General features: G+C 35.4%; 3 protein-coding genes across 4 annotated transcripts; 1 reads left to right on the top strand and 2 right to left on the bottom strand.

The window, feature by feature from the left end:
* Nucleotides 1–8,092: 8,092 nt before the first annotated feature.
* On the bottom strand, nt 8,093–10,619 carry LOC120275367 (protein CURVATURE THYLAKOID 1B, chloroplastic-like). 2 transcript variants are annotated; one of them, XM_039281910.1, is made up of 6 exons: nt 10,320–10,619; nt 10,129–10,229; nt 9,943–10,029; nt 9,773–9,835; nt 8,452–8,489; nt 8,093–8,336 (listed from the first exon to the last, which is right to left on the bottom strand). In XM_039281910.1, exons 1-6 carry the CDS (start codon nt 10,474–10,476, stop codon nt 8,279–8,281), a joined length of 504 nt encoding a protein of 167 aa, XP_039137844.1. In that variant the 5' UTR covers nt 10,477–10,619; the 3' UTR covers nt 8,093–8,278. The 2 variants fall into 2 exon arrangements, with proteins under 2 accessions (XP_039137844.1, XP_039137845.1); XM_039281911.1 differs by having other exon boundaries at nt 10,329–10,619.
* A 306-nt stretch (nt 10,620–10,925) lies between these two features.
* Nucleotides 10,926–12,123, top strand: LOC120276278 (transcription factor bHLH57-like). Its single transcript, XM_039283004.1, has 2 exons — nt 10,926–11,648; nt 11,750–12,123. The coding sequence occupies exons 1-2, from the start codon at nt 11,118–11,120 to the stop codon at nt 11,831–11,833; spliced, it is 615 nt and encodes a 204-aa protein (XP_039138938.1). The 5' UTR covers nt 10,926–11,117; the 3' UTR covers nt 11,834–12,123.
* A 1,994-nt stretch (nt 12,124–14,117) lies between these two features.
* LOC120275162 (flavanone 3-dioxygenase 2-like) lies at nt 14,118–16,412 on the bottom strand. The gene is made up of 4 exons (XM_039281668.1): nt 16,141–16,412; nt 15,774–16,021; nt 14,688–15,012; nt 14,118–14,574 (listed from the first exon to the last, which is right to left on the bottom strand). The coding sequence occupies exons 1-4, from the start codon at nt 16,339–16,341 to the stop codon at nt 14,332–14,334; spliced, it is 1,017 nt and encodes a 338-aa protein (XP_039137602.1). The 5' UTR covers nt 16,342–16,412; the 3' UTR covers nt 14,118–14,331.
* Between the last annotated feature and the right edge of the window lie 5,533 nt (nt 16,413–21,945).

Here is a 21,945-nt window from a genome sequence, read left to right as displayed (position 1 = left end):
CCCGCAAAGTAGCCCGAAATGTAAATCTCTGTTTATCCTTTTATTCCAGCATCACGGGTCAACAACCGAATTTGTCCAAATCCCAAATATTCTTTCCCTCTTGGTGTAACAAGCATATCGGTACCCGTGTCTGCTCTATCATGCATTTAAGCCCCGCCACCTTCCTTTTCAAATACCTTGGTGCTTTAATCTCTCCTCAAAGAATTGTTGCTTCGGCCTTTAAGCCTTTGGTTGACCAAATTCGTAACACATGTTGTCGTTGGAGCAACTTTAATCTCTCTCCCGCAGCTAAAGCTATTTTAATTAATTCCATTCTTCTCAACATCCCCACTTATATTCTCTCTGTTTATTCCATTCCTTACCTTATTCTTACTGAGATTAACAAAGTGGTTAGGAAGTTCTTCTGGAGTAGAGACAACAATGGAAAGGGCATCCATAATGTGAATTGGAGTACAATGATTGAAGGTAAACCTGAGAGGGGCATTGGAATCATAAATCTCTCTCTTGCCAAGCACTCGTTGATGTCTAAACATGTTTTTAAATATTTAAACAATGAGGATGTCATTTGGGTGGACATTTTGAGATTAAAATATGGTTGTATTAATTTCTGGAAAAATTCAGTCCCGGCTAATTGCTCTTGGTTTTTTCGAAGTCTCTATAATTCTGCAACTCAAATTAAACCTTTTTGCCAGATAAACTTTCTAAATCCTGAAACCACATCTTTCCTTTGGGATCCTTGGTGTTTCGACATCCCTATTGCATATAAACCTACTTACATCAATATGAATGAAGATTTGAATCATACTTCCAATACTGACCTTCTTTATGCGAATTGTTGGAACGATACTCGCTTGAGGCATTATTTTGGTCCCAGTTTTAATAAGCATAATGCTTGTATTAGTGCCATTGACACTGCCTCTATCAACCATTGGGTTTGGAGTCCCAAAACTAAGAAGATCAAAAGTTCAGCTGCAGTTTATAGCCAGTTAAATCACAATTCTTCCAATTCTGACAGCTGGTCTGGGTGGCGTTCACTATGGAAAACCCATGTTGCTCCTCGTGTAAAACACTTTCTATGGATTCTTTTCCATGGCCGTTTATCCACATCCAACTATCTCCATTTGATTAACCTGGGCCCTAACAATTCATATATCTTATGTGGCCTTGATTTTGAAACTGATGAGCATTTATTTTTCAATTGTACTAAGGCTTAATGGATCTGGTCCCATTTGAGTAGCAGGATTAACATGCTTATCCGATTCCCTAGTGGATTTGTTTCTGGTAACTGGCTCACTGATGGTTATCTCCCCATGAACATTATTTCAATCATTGCTGCGATAGCATGGTTCCTGTGGAAAGCCCAATGTGATGCAATTTTTCGCAATGTCCCTCCTAACTTTCCTGTTATGGTGAGCATAGCCATTGCCCATGTGCAGGAACACATCAATGCCAACAGAGATCTCCTTGGTCGAAGACTAATCCTTAACAATTTCTCAAGTGCGGATGGACTCCTCCTCTTCTCTCATGCTAGCTTCAGCCAGAATACTCAGGTACGTTCTATTGGTTTCTTTCTGTCCAATTCTAATTGCATTGTCTCTTTTGCAGGTTGTCTCTCCCAACCCATGGATTCTACCTCCTCTGATGACATGTTCGCTCTCGAAGTCGCGCTGCAAGTTGCTCTGTAGACTCATCATCGAGTTCAGCACATCTTTCGGGATAATCACACGGCCTGCATCTGCATCAATAGCCCGGAGCCCACTACATCCTGGAGATACAACCATCAACTGTCCAAGCTTCGCGCCCTCCTGGAACTGCATGAAGGGCCTCGCATTCACAGTATTCCCAGATCCTGGATGTCCCCTGCTAGCAAGCTCGCTACTCTTGGATATAATTACTCAAATCTTAACCTCTTCCTCGTCAGTCGTGAGTTGCCTCACTGGCTTATGAAGTCTTTTGTCAATTCAGGCTTTGCTTTCTAATCTTGTACTAGCTGCCTCTTTGTCTTAGTTCTTTCCCTTTGTTCTTGTTGTTACTTCATTGTAGTTTCTTCTTTTCGCTTGTAGTTTTTTATCCTTTTCTTGAATAAATAGCCTCCTTGAGGTTCTTTAAAAAAAAAGAAGTTATTATTGTTGTTTACAAACAGGTTCACTTCGCTTCTGGTTTACTTGCGTCTTTAAAAGGATTTTGCTTATAGACCAGGGAGTTGGATGCTCTAATTTGAAGGCCAAGAAGTTCAACTAAGACATGATGGTCATTATTTCATACATTTTTCCTATGTTATATTATCCTTCTAGTGAGTAATCATATCTCCAGTCATTTTAATTTTTAGCTTACTTTTATTGTCAGGGACAGAAAGTTGATTACTCTATACAAGTTTCAAAAGCAGCTTACAATGGATAGGGAAGAAGCTGAAAAGTTGTGGGTATGGTTGCTATTAATTTCTAAGACAATTTTGATTCTGCTTTTCACTTTATGGATGTTCAATGATTTGTTCCCAAATTAGATTTCTTTTCCCTATATGGGCATATTCCCTAGTTTAGGACTTGTTGATTGCTCATGGTTTATATCACCGATACCACTTGCCAACCCTCCAGAATTGCTGGTTGGTAATCTAATTTCATGGTAAGCCACATTCTTCCTGGATGAGGGTTGTGTCCAATTAGAAAAAACAATAGGACCAAGATAAGTTCTTTTTGGATGATTGTTGTATCCAAGTAATAAAGTACTATTTTTGAGGTCACTATGTCATTTTTCAGTTTAAGAGGTGTCTGTTGTAGTTAAGGTATATTCTTAGTAATGATGTTTGCTCTTTTAGTTTATACATGAAGCAATTGCATGCATGATTGATAGATAGGCAAAAAAAGTACAAGTAATGATGATTTTGATAAACAAAAAGAATCAAAGATTTTTGGTCATGTCCTCAGTATCTCTTTTTCCAGTTCATACAAGGTAACATCACTTCTGTGATTATAATGTTTCTTATGGCCGATATATTTTCAACATAGTTCGTACCTACTAGTTTCAATCACACAGCTTTGGATTTAAAGACTTACTCATGTTTCCTATATCCCACCTTTTTTTGGTCTTTATAAGTTATATTCTGTCTGTGTGTCAATGTGTTATGTGTGTAATATATATATATATATATATATATATATAACTTGCCTCCCTGTTTACACATGAGTAACCATGTGAAAAAGTTAGGATAATAATAAAAATGTATTTTTTTCTCATTATTGTCACAATAATGAAGATTTATTAATTATTGTTTAAATAATGAAGATGCAACTATTCAATTTTATGACAATATTGAAAGTACATTATTGTCTCAATAATGAAGATATATTACCTATAAATATAATTTGACATTGAATAAATGAATAATTAATAGATTAATTGTGATTATAATTTATAAATTTATAATACAATGGACCAATGGTGTTTGTCTCATCTTATGTGTGGTCAGGTGAATCTGTCATACTTTAAATGGGAGCATTCCAATGATAATCATGCACTTTTTTTTCTCTCTATGAAAACTATTAATTAATTAATAATTAAGCACTTAACTGATTTAAATCATTTTGTTTTGCTTCGTTAGTTTCATTCATAGCTTACCATTATTCCGGAGAGGCTTCAGTGCTTCACCATAAGCAATTCATCGTCAAGGGGGTCTCATCGGCGTTAAGGGGGTTGAACCCCTGCTAGCCCCCCTTGATTCTGCCATTGCAGACAGTTCTTCCTGAGAAGGTGACATAAATGGAACTATTGATTTCATCTTTGGAGATGCTGCAATGATGTTACAAAAACGCATCATTAAGTTTCGTCACCCGGTCAGGAATCAAACCAAACTCGAAGATGGCCATTGTTATCCATGATTGCAAAAAAACTGCAGGCTGTGGTTTTGTGCCAGAATCAGTACCGTGTTATCTTGGAAGACCATGGAAGTAGTGCTCCAGAACAATTGTCATGCAGTTATACATTGACAGGGTGATTGATCCATCTGGTTGGCTTGAGTGGCCTGGACTGGCAAGCTATAACAATACTTTGGATTACAAGGAATTTGGCAATCAATGTCCAGGATCAAGCAGTGCAAAGCGTCTTCGTTGGAAAGGGTACAAAAGGAATGTGACTGCAAAAGATGTAATGCAATTTACAGTGAGGAACTTCATCAATGGAGATCATTGGCTTCCTCCAACCGGTGTTCCATTCACCCCAAACTTGCTGAAGCCTGTGAAATGTTCTAATTCTGGACTTCCTTGTCTCATCGTAGATAATTAGAACATAGGTTGTTTGGTGTCTATTATTATTAGTAACATTATTGTCTTTCATTTGTTAAGTTAGTTCAGTTGGTTTGTGTTACCAAACCAACTATATGCTCACCACTTATATACACCCAAAGAGTCTATCTCATAGCCGATGTGGGACTAAAGGGGTTAGTTCATTTGCAATCATTACATTACCCCACCGATCAAGACACTGACGCCCTCGCTGGGCCCCAGGCATCCGCCGCCGACCAACAAGATTTCACTCGTGGCACTTCACTCGGACCCCAAAGCAGCCCAACCAACTGGGTCGAACCCTCCCTGGTCGAACCCTCTCGCGGCCACAGACCCTGACCGAACCTCGACGAGTGCGGTCCCACATCGACTCAAACGAAAGCACCATCATATGCACACAAGTGGCGAGGAGCGTGTCACCAAAAAGACCCGACCCTAGCGGCGAAGGACGCTCACCACTTATACGCACTACAAAAGAGTCCATCTCATAGCCGATGTGGGACTAAAGGGGTTAGTTCATTTGCAATCATTACAACCAATGTAATGCACACAAGTGGTGAGGAGAGCGTGTCACCAAAAGACCGGCCTATAGGGTAGGGGTAGCCCCAACCCTATGGCATGGTGGGGCAGGTACGTTTCACTTAACGACACTTCACTCACACCCCAGCTAAGCTCACCAGACTGTCGGGAACCCTTCGTTGGTCAGCCCCTCACCCAACCCACACACAACACACACGGTGGGATCCACAACTCCACAGACCGGCCTAGTGATAAAGGATGCTCACCACTTATATGCACACAAAGAGTCCATCTCATAGCCGATGTGGAACTAAAGGGGTTAGTTCATTTGCAATCATTACATTACCCCACCGACCAAGACATCGACGCCTCGTCGATCCCCTGGCTAATCCGGCTCGACCAATAAGTACTTTCACCGTGGCACTTCACTCGGACCCTCAGCGCACCCGACCGACTGGTCGAACCCTCGCGGCCACAGACCCGATCGAACCCTCGACGAGTCGCGCCCCACATCGACTTTCAAACGAAAAGCACCATCATATGCACACAAGTGGCTGAGCGAGAGCGTGTCACCAAAGACCGGCTCCAGCTGCGGGCGACGTCCCACCACTTATATGCACACAAGGAGTGTCACGCCCCGACCCGCGGGCCCACGGGACGCGACAATCGCAGCAGCAATCCCGAGGAGGGATACCCCGCCACTCAACCCCTCGTGATGCCGCAAGGCTAATCAACACACCCTGAATTCAACAATATACATATCGCAGATATAGAATGAAAGAAAACAATGTTACACAACGACAGTAACAATAACAACAACAACAACAACAACAACAATAGGATCATGTAAAAATATAGAGGTTCACAAAAATACACAGTGAAACAACCCTAACAACAAGAGGGAAATGGTAATACACGTAAGTTTAAGAGTATTTAAATACTAAACCATGCAACAAGTTTTTCTACACACTAGTGGATCCATAGGGTCTTATAACATGTTCCATGACAACAACAACATACATGAACTGAAGGAAATACAACAGATGATAGAATAGTAGTAAATGCCCGAGACTGACTGCCACACTGGCCACACCTACTACCCGCAATGACCCGGGAGAAAGAAAGAGGGATGAGTAACTCAAGTTACTCAGTGAGGGGAGGTTAGCAGAACTTTAGCAGAAAAAAATACACCAACAGCAAATAATAATAATAATGACAATGAATCATCAAAATAAATGCTTTACCAAAAGTAATACAAGTTTAGAAACATTATTACATATAATAGAAGCCTTCAAGAGAATTAAAAAAACATAATAATACCAAGAAAACTCTTTTTACCCCAACTAGGGTTTACAACACAAAAAAATCATAAAAGCATGGTTTTTAAATACAAGTAAAACAACAAAAATATCATGGGTTTGAAATAAATAAACACAATACCCAACACTCACCCAACATAACATAGTTCAGAAAACTCTCTAAACCTTCGCCGTGGCCATGGCTGAGTTCGGGAGCCGCCAGGTACTCATGCCCTCGACGTTGACCCATCGAGCTCACCGGTTGGTGACTCCCGGCCACTCGATGAATATCCGGGTCGAGGGCTCTACACTCCCACCGAACGGCCCCTCGTAGTAATCAGCTGGCCGACACGCCACCTCAATAGGGGTCGGTCGTGAAGACCGCCACTCGCAGAGGATATCACCAAAACAATCACCACAATAAAATACAACTCCACTCGGAGTACAATATCCATCCATGATCATAAATCAAGAATACCCTGCCATTTGCACGAGGACAAGATAAACACATAAGCAAAGCCCAAACTTTTTAACACAAAAATAATTTGCAAGTCCCAACACAAGCAACAACATGGAAATCCTTTTTCCTTTTCAACAATCCAAAAATTTGTTTCAAGCCTAGGATTTCACCAAATCAAAGATTTCCATAACAAAACTCAAGTTTCAAACAAAAAATAAAGATTTCACAAACTCATGGATACATATATCAATCACAATTTCCACGATAACAAAACAAAAGCCAAAAGAGACATCCAAGATTTGCCTCAACAATAATTATCATTCACCAAATTACCAAACAAGTATAAATCAATAAAACTTACTTAAAACATGAAATGCATATATATATATATATATATATATATATATATATAGCTATTGGCATTCTTCTAATAAAGCTATGCTAAATAATTCCACTCACAGAAAAGGAAATTTGTCTTCCTCGCAACCTACTCCTCGGCTAAGCCTTTGCCTCGATCCAAGACTTCTTCTCCCTTGCCAAAAGCATAACAAAAATACAACAAAAATTTAACAAAAAAACAAAACAAACAAGAAAAACCCTAAGTTTTTCTAACAAACAACCCTAATTCGATCCTAGGATTGGCTCAAAACTAGGTTTAAAAGGTTCCCAATGAGTTTCTAGGGGTTTTTAGCTTCAATCTAATCCAAAAGAAATCAAAAGAAACAACTAAAAGATTGCCGGTGCTACAAGTAACCTCGGAATTGCTACATGAGAAACCCGACCTTAAAACTAAGATTTTCTCCAAATTTACAACACCAATTCAAGAAATTTCATCACAAACATTCTCACACAAGATCAACAAGTCAAAGGCTTCAATTTAAACCTATAAACATGCAAATCCAAGGAGAAATTCTAGGTTTTAAAAAGAAAACTAAAACAAGAAAAATACAAGAATAAATACGGTATAAAACCATAAATCCAAGCTTACCAAGTTCAAGAGTGAGGAAGGAAGGAAGAGGACAAGAATCCCGCCGGAAAATCTCGCCGGAAAAGAATTTAGGAAGAGGGAAGGGTTCGGCCAAGTAGGGAAGAAGAAGAAGAAGAAGAAGAAAAGAAGAAGATAGGTTTTAAGAGAACTCGGGCTGCTACAGTAACAGACCTCTACCAAACCGGGCTTCTACAGGAACAGGTTGCTACAGAACCGGTTTGCTACAGGATCAGACTGCTACAGTTTTGGGCTGAAAATCTATAGCAATGGGCTAAAGGAATCTATAGTAAACCCTGGTTATAACAAAGAGTCCATCTCATAGCCGATGTGGGACTAAAGGGGTTAGTTTATTTGCAATCATTACAGTTTGTTTTTCCAAATAATAAATAAATAAACTTGTTTGTTTCTCATGGCCAGCTTCCAATTTATAGACATGGGCTCTGCTGATGTTTATGTAAACCATAATTTTTTTCTTATCATGTTTCAGCATCTTCCTATTTTCTTCTCTTTTGTTATCCATTCCAGATCTTGGGAAATAATCATATACATGGACAAAGAAAGGTGACAATTTGATGCATAAGAAAGATATTCTTGGTTAGAAGCTTATATATTTGTATAGTACTAGGAGGAAAAAAAAAAAAGATCATATTACTATGCTCCTCTGGAAAATAGTTTCCCAAGTGCGGAAGAGTTTACATCAATGGAAACATATATTCCAATGCATGGCATAACTCTATCAGCTGCTTCCAATTATGTCACGGTAGAGGCACTTAATTTTCACAAGCAAAGCTTCCCTGAAATACACACACACACAAATAAACCTCTTTAATGCAGTAAATAGAGTATCTTATTATGAATAATTGCAATAATTCTCAACATAACCAGATGATCATAAGTTTACTGTTTTACCTGTCGGGCTTGTAAACCAGATTCTGGTATGCAAACCACTGCACAAACAACATATAAAAACAAGTTACCACTGACAAAGATCTTATTGTCAAAAAGACATTCTGTGAATGCATTGAATTTTATTCTGAATTTGAGAATAAAATTTAGTCTAAGAACAACACAAAATGTTGTGCTTCTTGGTTTTGATAACAAGCTACTTGCACATATTGCCTTGCATAAATGAATTAAGAAAGAAGTCAGAATTATTTTTAGGTATAATATCTGAATTGGTCCTTTTACTTTTGTCTTTTGTTTTCTCTACTCAGAAATGATCCAAAATAGTATCTCTACTTTTGAAAATGGTTCTATTTAGTCTCTTCTACATTAAAATAGGCTAATTATTTAATTGTATTTTTCAAATATAGAGGGAGTAGATGTGAAGAGATTAAAGATATAGAGACTAAACTTGGTCATTTTTAATGAGTAGAAAGATTAGTGGAGTGCATTTCTGAGTAGAAGGACCAAAAAAGAAGAGAGAGAAAAGTAGAGGGACCAATTCTGATATTATACCTTATTTTTAAATAGGATCGTTAGTAGTCAACAATGTTGTCATAATATTATGAAAAAAATTATGATTTTTTTTTTATACAATAGATGTCGACAAACGTTCCCACTTAAGAGTTTGTTAAAGAATAGGCAATTATATAGATATAATATTTACAATGGTTTATCGATCTTTTAAAATTTATTAACTCGGTCATTAGACACCACATGAACAATTAAAATTCACTACATGCATGACCAAAAGATTTATAAAAACTATACAGAATTAATATATTATTATATCATACAATTTTAGAGGAGAAGGATACAATTCCTTCTGCAAAAGACCCACCACACTCATTTGAAAAATATTATGCATAGTACCTAAGGTTTGGGAATATTGAATTATCATTACTGTTATAGTACTACGCCACACAAGATCAAATCTCTACACCTACTGATCCACTATGGATGTGACTACCCAAAATAATAGGTAGGGGTTGTCTTGTCTAGTTAGTAATGCTGCGCATGTGATTTATTAATTTTTAAAAAAAACTAAAATAAAATTAATTTGTGCTATTTATGTCATGCTGGACGTGGGATGATGAAATTTTAATTATCTTATATAATATTTGACTAAATTAATAATTTTTTTATAATAATTATTAAATGATCGAAACTTATGCATTATTTATCTTTTTGTGATTGTGTTTGGCGTTACTGTCAAAAAATAAAATAATAATAATAAATAAATAAATAAAATAAACACAAGCAATGAAGCAAAGCATGAGTGACTCACCCCTGAATATCCAATTCCTACAAGTTCAAGAACTCCAGGAACAACAGGAAGCCTATCAATGGCCTATAGAGAATCCATATGAAAATGTGAGTTCATACAACCATTTGTTCTCTCAGCAAATGAATACTTCACAATACTTATTTGATCATAATGCCAGACAAATAGTTTACCGAGATCATCCCGGCAGAGCCCCAGAGCCCAACAGCAGCAGCAAATGCAAGTGAACTTACTGCATATTTATCTTCAACTTGATCCCACTAAACAAACACACAAAAAAAAAAGGGAAAAAGAAAATATTAAACTCCCTTAAAATCAAAGTAAAAAAAAACACAAATAGATGAATACAGATGGCATACAGCTTCTTGAATAGTTTTAACAAATTCTGGAAGCTGAGTTGCAACTTGAGCTGGTGCTTCTCCAGTGGCCATGGCAACAACATTCTGTGCAAGCCTTTTGGCTGTTTCAATGACCAAAATGATAAAAAAATATAAATAAAGTCATTAACTAATAAATGCATAAAAAGGTGAGAAAGAAAGAGAACATATACGAGAGAAACCAGAGATTCTGGAGGTCCCCTGAGAAGCCACATTAGGAAGTGGAGGTAGAGAAGGGAGGCCAATGGCTATAGGTGATTTGGAACGGGCTGCAGGGACACGGCTGTCCGCCAGAGCTGGGGAAGTGAGAGCACAAGCAGTTGAAGCCATGGATTGAAACTTGGAAGAGAGAAATCACAGGGTTGCAGCTTAAAATCTGTCACAGAGAGAGAGAGAGAGAGAACGAGACACTCTTATCTGATTGTGATAAAGAGGAAGTTGGCAGCTGACCACTCATTAGGGTACCTTCAGGATAGTGTGTGATAGTATTATGGTCACAAACCAACATGAATGGTTCTTCTTTGGATATGGGGTAGCATCTCCTTTTAGATATATATATATATATATATTTTTTTATGTGATTTTGTATTTTATACCATTTATAAATTAATGAAGAAAAGTTGATAACTATACTCACTTTTTAAGGAAAAATCTTAATATCATATGATGGATGTAAATAAACACGCTTTTAGTTTTATAATCCAGATATCAACTTTACATGAAAGTAAGATAGGGGACCAGAGAGAGAGAGAGAGAGAGAGAAGGGAGAATCCCCAGAAGAAGAGGTTGTCTGAGCTGCTGAACAAGTCTTGCCAGCCTGTAATGATGCTCGGGAGGAGTGAGCATTAGCTCTTTCACTCTTCCCTGTCACTCAGAGCAACACGACATTAATGTTCTGCATTTAAAGCTCCTGAGAGAATTCAAGGACATGGATAAAGGAAATCCCATTACTTGAGTTACTACAGAGTGCAATGCAAACAAGAGGAGATGAAGATGGAGATGAAGAGAAGAAGAAGAAGAAGTGCAAGAAGAGGTCATGTCCAACGACGTGCATTGACAACCAGAGAAAGACACACATCACTGTGGAGCGTAACCGACGCCGGCTGATGAACGACCACCTCGCTGCACTGCGCTCACTCATGCCACCCATGTACGTGCAACGTGGTGATCAGGCCTCGGTGGTGGCTGGTGCCATTGAGTTCGTGAAAGAACTAGAGCAGCTCCTTCTCACTCTTCATGCTGAGAAGAAGAGTTCAAGCTCAAGTTTAACTCCGGCTGGGTTCTTCTTCATCTCACCCCAGTTCACCGGAGAAGGTGCTCATAGGGTGGAAGTGGAGGCTTCGTTGGTGCAGGGGCATGTAAACCTTAAGGTTCTATCACCTCGGTGGCCAGGGCAACTGGTTAGAGTCATTGCAGCGCTTGAAGAGCTCAGGTTCACTGTGCAACACCTCAACGTCACTTCCCTCAGCTCAAACTCCATATTCTACTCTCTCAACCTCAAGGTATACTCTTTATATTGGAAGTATGTATGTATGTATGTACATATAGTTTGGATTAGTTACAGTCTTACAGAGTGAGGATTGGTAATTGTTTGCATGGATAGATGGAAGAAGAGTGCAGGCTTGGGTCTGCGGATGAGATTGCAAGTTCTGTGCACCAGATTTTTTGCTGCATAAACACCAGTTGAGATGATAAAAGAGAACGTGCAAGTACGGAAACAGACACACAGAGAGAGAGAGAGGAGAGTGGTCCACACTCCACAGTGTTGCGATTGTGGACCTGTAGTGAGCCGTCTCATGTTAGCGGTGCAGAGTAGTGTGCGCCACTCCTTGTTGTATGCATATGTATATTTTTGGGAAGGAATGCTTGGTTTTAAATGATTGACAGAGGATGCTTGGCTTTTTTATATCTAGTTAACCGGCCCTTTTGTTGGCCTCTTTTTAGGGTTTGCATTTCGAGGTTTAAAAGGAACTTAGTTTCAATGTGCATTGGGCGTGTGGAGTGTCTTTATGCAGTCTATGGTAGCCCTGGGATGGATTCAAAATTAAATAATTGACTTGGTGCAAAATTATTTTTAATTATTTAGAAATATTATAGATAACTTTAAATTTATAAATATTTATAATAATGCATGGTTCATGAAAAGTATATAACATATGTTTATTTATGGGTAAATTTTTTCTTAGAAATAGATAATGCACATATATTAAAAGAGAACATAAAAAAAAGTCCGAAAACTACATAAATAGATAAGAAAGAAAAACTACAACTCTCATATGAGTGCAAATTTTACAAAACAACAACAAATACGACTTTAAAGAACAAAAAGAAGCAACACATAGGGGACACTAAAGAGTAGATGAGATAGAGTCTTCTCTCTAAGTGGCATTAACCGGAACAACAATAAATTTGCTAAGCCCCTAAAAAATGATGATTCTCCGAGATCTCTTGCCTATACTTCACTAGATCTCAAAAACTCCAAATTGCCTTTAACAATATTTACTAAATCCTCTAATTTGATTCTTTTTTAATCAAGAGTTGTGCAAACCCGGGAAATATATATATACATATGATTAATTATGTGTAAGGATGTTGATATTTATGCCATTGTGGAGTTAAAAATGTAATTGTTTCAAACAACCCATGTATTTCTGATAATAATTCTAGCAACAAAGTCTTTAGTTTTCTTTAGTGAGCCTTGAAGATTCTTTCTCCAAGGTCCTTAAAGGTTACCAAAAGAGCTAGGTGAATTAGACAACTCTAGAAGGTGATGTCATACGCCCAAATTTGTCAAGTAAAAAGGCACTAGAGGAAAAAAATGATCAACTTATTCAATTGATCAACTTATTCAATTGGGCAATGATAGATAATGCAAGTAGCAATTAAGAGTTTGTTACATTTTTTTAACCGCTAGATTAATTTCTTAAAATGAGAATTTTGCTATTCCAGACCAACCACATGAGCAAGTTTATTTCTTGGGAATAGGCACACTTCCAAATGTGGGGAGGCACCCGACATCTCTAGCTTCGATCCAATGATGAGAACCCATAAAATGACTTAAATTAAAAAGCCCATAAACAAATGCAAGTATCACCTTTCGTAATCACCCCCATTCAGCGGTGTGGCCAAAAATCTTATACCAAACTCCAAGAAAGAAAGAGCAATGCCAAAAGTGGGTATAACATAGTAGAGATTATTTCCTTGATTGTGCCCATTGGATGTTGTGAAACTCTAAATATCTTCAGTTAAAGATTTATCGTTATATATCTATCAACTATTGTTCTCATTAGAAAAAGGTGGAATCGCCATCTTGAATTACTAAGATAATGATAATGAGAAAGAAAAACACTGTGTCTTAATGAGCGGGCTAAAAAGAGAATAGCGAATAGCAAAGTCATCGAATTTCTTAGCTTTATAAAAGAAACCTAAAAAGCATAATCTAATTATTATAAACCACTACTCGTTGAATGCATAGTATCAAAAAGGACGGCAAAGTTAAAGCTCATATTGGAATTCTTAAAAAAAAAGGAAGATTGTCTAGTATACCTTTCCCATGAAAAAACAAACAAAAACAAAAACAAAACAAACAATCAATCTTAAAATATTCAAATTTGATAGTCCTAAAAGTAAATAAAGTAAATGATTCTGAGATCACACTAATTCATTCCATTCTTGATTTACCACCACCACTTTCTTAGGAACAAGTTTAAATTTATTCATTCCATTTTAATTATTTTTCATATTTAATAATTTAAATCCTAATTTTGTTTTATTTTTAAAAGCTTAGTTTTACTTTAAAGTTATTTCCAAAAAGAATGCAAATAACTTTAAATTTATAAATATTTAAAACAACAATTTATAAAAACTGTTAAAAATAGCTTTATTTATAGTGTAGGGTACATGCCAACTGTCTAAATATAGAGTACATGTCCACACCATGATCCATAATCACAATAATAACAACAAATAAATAAATAAAAACATCATTTAGGACATAATTATACAAGATACAGTACTTATATAAGTCCTAAAAACCCTTGGCTAGACAATTTAATATGATATACGTTAATCTGAATTGTCTTCATTAAATCCCATAGCATAATATTAATACCAGCTAGCCCCATTAAAAAAAAAAGACACTACTAAAAAGAAGAAGCAAGAATTGGCAGATCACATAAATTAAAGCTAGTTTTTAAAGAGTTCCAAGCAGTGTTCCTGATCCAAATTCCTGCTCCAAAACTTCTTATAATACTCATCATAAGTGAAACTCCTGTAAACAGCTGGAGATCCATCTTCAATGAGCTTTTTTGGTGGACTAATTAGTGCAGTGTTACAAGGACACAAGAATGAAGCCACTGACATCCTCTCCTTCCCAGAATTTACCACTGCTCTATGCCACACACTTTTATATTTCCCATTACTCAATGCCTACAATCACATAATAATAATAATAATAATAATAATAATAATAATAATGATGATGATTACAATAACAAAAAGTACGAAATCAGTTAATTAAACAAATATTTTAACTTAATCACCTGTAATTGATCACCAAGGTTGATAACAAAAGCATTGGGATGGGGATTGACAGCAATCCATTGCCCTTCTTTAAAGACCTGAAGACCAGGAACATGAGGGTCTTGGAGAAGAATGGTAAGAGCATTAGGGTCAGTATGGGCAGGAAGGCCATAAGTGAGATCAGGCTCTGGGCATATAGGGTAGTAGTTTATGGCCATGTGTTGTTCTTGCTCTCCCAAGACTTGTTCAATGTAGGCCTCCTCCAAACCTAAGCTCAGTGATATCAAACCCAACAGCCTCATACCAAGCTGCCTTATTTCCTTACAGTAAGAACTCACCACATCCCTACAAAATAATTTTTTTAAAAAAATATTTTTAAACAATTTAAATAAACTCTAAAGAAATTTAATTATAATTACCTATATATATATATATATAGATATTGATATATAGGTTTGATCAAACTAAATCGTCATGGCTTATGTAATATAATGTAAGAATTTGCTACCAAAGGAATATATCTGGAAAGAAAGACTTTCAGCATCTCCACAAGTCAAGTCAATGCAAATTTATTGATCCAATTTTTTTATATATAAATTAAACAACCCGTGAATTACGCAGTTGTCCACAATCTTGAAAGTATTTAAACTTTTATATTCCTATAAATACTTAAAAATTTATTAGATCCAAATCATACATATAAATATATCTTAGCAGATATATTATTTATTTATTTACGTCAATTCTTACTATTTTTTTAATCAGACTACACACGTCAAACTCTGACAGATATAATTTTTTTTTCATATAGGATGCATCGATTCATATCTGTGAAAATTATTTTAGTTCAACATATTTGTATAGTATTATTTATTTATTCTTATGACAGTTACTACAGTTAATATAGTTTTTGCATGCAGCACGTAGTATTTTTTTTTAAACAAATGTTAAAAATACTACCATTATAGTATTAAAAAAAATTTAAAACTAACAATAAATAAATAAATAAATACTATTAAACATAAAATATATAAAAAAACTAAATAAAAAAATAAATAGAATTTAAAAAACAAAAACAAAAACAAGAGCAGTAAACAGTCGGTGACCTGAAAAGAGGAGGATTGGAAGGCCAATCAGGGGTGTATCTTTCCAAAGGGTAACAATGGAGACGAAGGTAATCCCTCCAGTTACGGACAGTCTCTTTCCGGACATTAAAGCTTGTGGATAACCTCATCTTCTTTGCAGGATCATCAGAGTATAAGCTCATCTTCTCCTCTATGGGGAGCTTGAAGAACTCTTTACCAATTGTCATCATCTTCTCCACTAAATCTAACCCTACACCATGATTCACAACCTAAGACAACAAGAAAATTAAGCACTTGAGTGAGTTAGAGCTTTGTAGGGTAAGTAATCTTTTCTTGAAAGTCAAAAAGTATAAATATGTTGGAGAAGAATATGAAGAAGAAGAAGGACCTGGAAGAAACCATAGGTTTGGCAGGCATGACGGATTTGGGAGATGATTTGAGCTTTGGTAGGTGAGTTTAGGTCTATGATAGGTATGTTGTGATCATGGATGACTCGGGTGAAGTTTGGTCTGTCAGATTCCTGCCGGATGTAAGTCTCCGGTAAGGTCCGGTGAGGGATTCCGGTGGATAAGAGCTGGTGTTCAGCCATTAGTTAGACATGGAAGAGAGGATAAAGGGTAGACTTGGGAAGACTGAATATTATTATAGTATGAATGATTTAGGGCTCAAATTTGGGGTGAAATATAGAGGAAGATGGGAGATGGCAGATGCACGCGGCTAGGCTAGGTGCTGACGTCATCCGGACGACGTCATAAATAACACGTAAGCCCTAGCGTTGTAAATAATAAATTGTGTCAATCCTCCGTAGAGATTTCAACAAGACACAATATTGTACCTCAAATATGGGAAATAATAATAAGGACGATATTGTTTTTGATATTTATTTTTCATTTTATTTTATGTGAGGTCTTATCTTTTTAAGAGTATGTATGATGGGTAAACACCTGGTTGATTAGACAATTAGGAAGTTGTGTGGGTCTCCAATAATGTTTAGATACTATATATCGGTTTCCAATAAAATAGAGTATTATTTATTTAATTTTTAATGGATCCTAATACAGTTTTTATATGGGAGGAGTTGTGTTCTCCACTCATCCAAAATTGCATGACTTAAGATTTATCATTATGAGATTATGATTATTGATATATCATCTTTCATGTATATAACAAACTTTTATTACCTAGTGTGTTAGCCACCAAACACCATAAATCCCTACGGCTATTAAGTCATTGTAATTTATACGCCTCTGTACCTATTTGTACCTTTAACGATGCTTGTCACCTTTGTCTATATATATGTATATTGTTGGAAGAGGGTAATATACCTTAACTAAAAAATAATTTTCTGAAACTTGGGTAGGAGTTGCCTGGGAAAACTCTTAGGTCATGGATGAGTGGTTGAACTGGGTTAACCTGATTATGAAATACATATATATATATAAAAGAAAGATCATTTAGGGATGTTCACAAAAACACCCACAGATTTTGAAAAGATGGAGAGAGGAATGAGAGGAGAGAGATAGAAAGAAATAGGGTGCATGAACAGTGACATCAACATTATCCAAGCATGGTACCTTGTCTGATTTTTGGTGTCCTTTGGGTTTAATTTACGTTTTTGTGTTCCAACTGCAGGTCTAGTAGAAATGCAGTCACTATTGTGATTATGATCTACGGTTCATATTAAAATACTGTGTATTCCACTTTTTATATTGCTATTATTGATAAGCATAGTAAAACTATGAATGATCCAAACAGTTGGCTTTTGATCTAAGGGTTAACAATCAACTTGCTTAAAGTTGATATCTGAAAACGTGAATAGAATACGCAACCTCATATATATATATATATATATATAAGATGTATTATAAATTGCTAAAAAATTGAAAAAAAAAAAACATGAAAGTACAACAAATAATATTGGTGATGTTCATATATTTTTTAATTGATTTATCTTATTTACAAGCAATCAACTTAGAAAAAGATAACAAAATTATATAAATAAAATTGGCTCAAATAAAGAAACACAAAAATTCAAAATCATCAAACATAAGGTCTCTATGCCAGAAAACTAACCAAAGAAGCTTTGATGTTGGTCTCTGTCTCCTTTGATTAAAGCTACAGAATGAAAGCCCTAAATCATTTTCTCCTCAATTAAAACTAAGATTGATTGTCACGCCTTAACTTGAGGGCCTTGCACGTGACAATTGCCACGCAGAGGAGAGATACTCACCCCACTCAAATCTTGAGTCACCGCAAGGCTACCAAAATCCCTGGAATGAACAATATTGAACAAAATATAAAAAAAAAGAATACACATATGCACAGGGGAAGTAACCAAATAATAACCTAGTAGAAGAGTTCAATGAAATATGCTGGTCACACGAACAACAAAGTTTCCAAGAACTAGACAAGCAAGCAAACCAAGCATATATAGTTCAAACACACTAGTGTATCCATGTCCTTATACAACATGTTCATGCTCAAAGGACAACATACATGATATTGGAAATGAGAAAGAAAGATGATAAATGACCAACACTTCACCTCGCTACCACGCTAATGACCATTAGCGCCTGGGAAGAAGGGAGACGGTGAGTAACCTAAGTCACTCAGTGAGTGGGTTAGCATAAATCTACTATAATACACCAAAATAATAGATAAAAACTACAAAGCTAGGCTTTTGTCATAACACAAAAAGATTAGAACATATCAGCATATAATAGTATACACAAGGGTAAGTAAACCATAGATAGCATAAAAGAATCCTTTTTGCTCAAATGAGCGTTTCAACATTCAAAACTCATGAATAGTAACAAAATACAAGTTTTAAACTATAAAACATGACACTCAACATCAAATCAATTACTTTCCCAATAATTTATAAGAGATCACCTCTCAAGGTTTATTTTGAATAAAAACATAGGTTGTTTTAACAAAATTTGAAGTTTGCATTGTAAGGAAATAAGTACTGGTCTAGAAATCTCTCTAAACTCTAGTTATGGCCGCAACTAAGTTCAGAGCCGTCAAGTTTCTCATGCCCTTGACGTTGACCCATCAATCCACCGGGTGGTACTTTACACTCCAACCTGAACTTGACCAATAACTCAGTCGGTCTACACATCACCTCAACAGGCTGGCCATGAAAACCGTCTATTGCAACATGATGTCACAAACAAAAACAATGCAATACATGCATAACCTCTCATTGAGGCCATATCCAGGACAACATTCAAATATGGAATATAAATGTCATTTCCACGATTACGAAAGCTAGAAACATGTTTGAATAACCAAAGCCTCATAACTTAGTTTAACTTAAAATATAGATATAATCATAAACACATTCATTCAAGCATCAAAAGTTTCATGTATAATTCAATAGCATGGTATTCATTTTCCAAACCGATCAAACCATCAATGTAAAATTATAGAACCATTGAAAAACTCTCAAGTAAAGCAATGGATATTTTCAAATAATATTCTATATATATAGAGAATATTAATCTCCAATCCTACTGACAACTCAGGCGAGAAAATCACAAGCAAGCTACTCTGCCACCAGCTCCTTGTCTCGCGATGAGCCCTCACCACCTAACCAACCAAACACACACAAGCAACAAAGTAAGTGAGTGAAAAGCAAAGGAAACCCTAACTTAAACATGCAATGCAATCCTAAACGAGGTATAGGGCTAGCTAGAACTAGATTTCAGGGTTTTCAATGAACTCCTATGGGTATGGGCATCACTCTAAACCAGAGAATCCAAAGAAACAACTAAAGTTCACCTGTGCTACAGTACTGCTACAGTACTGTGGTTTCCCTTGGAAAAATCTGGTTCTAGTTTATAACCAAATCTTTGAAAAACAACCAAACAATGGCTCCATTTAGGCTTCTAACTCAACAAAAGGGCAAGCTTTACAAGCCATACTTCACAACCTACATCTATGATCCTCAACCAAACTACAAGGATGAGAAGAATGAAGGCATGGCTTACCCAAGGAGAAAGGATCTTGAAGCTTCAATTAGAAAGAAAGCAAAGGTCAGCCCACCTTCTTCTTCTCCAAGAAAAAGAAACTAAGCAAGATGAGAGGAAGACAGAAAAAGGGCCGAAGTTACAAAGAAAACCTCGGGTTGCTACAATACCCCATGCTATAATACCGCATAAAAAGCTATAGTACTAGCTGAAAGTGCTACAATAACAGGCATGGAGAGCTGGGTTATAACATTCACATCATAAAGTCCTATAGGGAAAAGAAGAAAGGCTTTTTTAGGAGAGAGAGAAGAGGATACACTTCTTAATTAAGCTCTAACAGCGATAGGAGAAAGAGGAAAAGCAAGGAGATATATGGCGATGGACAAAAAATAATAATAATAAATTAAAGGAACCAAGCTTGGTAACCCAACTGACCTAGCAAGGCCTAATCAAACCGGCTAGGTCAGTTTAGGTTTTAAAATATTGCTAAACAAAGTTAAATAAATAAATAAATAAATATATAGTTATTAACTAAAATTAAGTATTCAATTTATCTTTCAAATTTATGATGTATACTATATATTCTATGTTCTATATTGTATATCACATTTTTAGTTGTTTGTTTTTTAAAAATCTTTGACCTTCTAGTTTCCCATGAGCTGCAAATTTTAAACCCGTCTGAAATGAATATTAAGTGCCCCAATAAAAAGGCAAATCTCTCATAATAGGTGTTTTTCCTATATACATAAAGATTTGAATTTGAAAATTATTTAGTTTAGCGACCTAAGCCTTTACGGCTTTGACCACCCCAATTGGTACTCATATTTTAATCCATATAACAAATAACAAATCAACATTTTTCTATTAAAACTATACATTCTAATATCAAAAAGATTTTATTTTGCAACCAAACATACTCATATTTTTTTTTTCCTAAACCTTAATAGAATAAATTATTTAAAAAACTATTGGAGAATCTTTTTTCTTCTGTTGATATTTATGAAATATTAATAAAATAGTTACTTGACACATTGAAATGAAAGGAATAAGAAAAGATTCTCTGGACGGTCTGATTTCAACTGTTGGACAAATTGACAATCTAAATTAAAAAGATGAGAATTTCCAATTTAACTAATCAAGACATGAACTGTTATCTTCATTCAAGCTTTTAGCAAGTCCAACGAGGTTAGAATGTGTTTAATATTTTATAAATTAAATCAATGGAAGATATTCCCCAACTACCTTTGTTTGATATTTTATAAATTAAATCAATTTTTAATTTACATTAACTCAAAACTTTATTTTACATGTTTTGCACTTAAATATTTTTGTTTATTAGTACACAACTGTGTCCTTAATTCATTGCCATTGCATGACCGAATCCTCCCTGTATCAATTATTGGTAGTTGTGGGAGACAGACCAAGATTGTCACATGTGGTGGCTCAAACTTAATAAGTTCTTCCAAAAGAATAGAACAAATTTAATTATTTTTTTTTATTTTAATATGCATAATTTTTTATTTTTTTTTGTACTTTTGCAAAAGAAATTTTCAAATATTGCATTTATGTCATTAAAAAAAATCAAAGTTTTGATTAGTAAAATAATTTATAGAAGTAAGCTCCTCTAAATCCTTACTATAACTGTGTTAGGTCATGAGGTTTTTTCCAAATTCTAGTTCACATCAAGGTCAATTTTTTTTTATTATTATTTTTTTTATTTGAAAGAGTTTTTGATAAGAATGACAACCAATTAATGATAATGGAAATGACATTGATATGAACACAACCAAAGAATATTAGAAAAAATAAAAAATAAAAACTTAAATATTTTTTTATCTTTTCATGTGTTATTATTATGATCACTCATCTTTAGAAAATTAAGATTTGATCCTCTACTTTTAATTTTTATTTCAATTTTATCATCGAGTATATATTGTTAACGGCAATCACATGTGACATATTATGTGACACATATTTTCTCAAAGCTGGCATATATCATGTGTGATCACCATTAATGATATATGTTTAGATAATTAAATTGTAACAAATTTGTAGCTTTCTAAAACTGTGTGACCGAAATAAAAACATACAAAAAAATAAAGGATATTTTAAATTACTTACCCTAAAAATGGCATTGCTGCTCATATCAATTTAAAAAAAAAATAATACAGTGAACTACATTCTAATAAATGAGGTTTATTTTTAACTTACATAGTAGTTGT

The sequence above is a fragment of the Dioscorea cayenensis genome, chromosome 14 (assembly GCF_009730915.1).
Source record: "Dioscorea cayenensis subsp. rotundata cultivar TDr96_F1 chromosome 14, TDr96_F1_v2_PseudoChromosome.rev07_lg8_w22 25.fasta, whole genome shotgun sequence".
Lineage (NCBI taxonomy): Eukaryota > Viridiplantae > Streptophyta > Magnoliopsida > Dioscoreales > Dioscoreaceae > Dioscorea > Dioscorea cayenensis.
The sequence above is the reverse complement of the archived record's forward strand: the minus strand, read 5'-3'. Positions and strand labels throughout refer to the sequence as shown.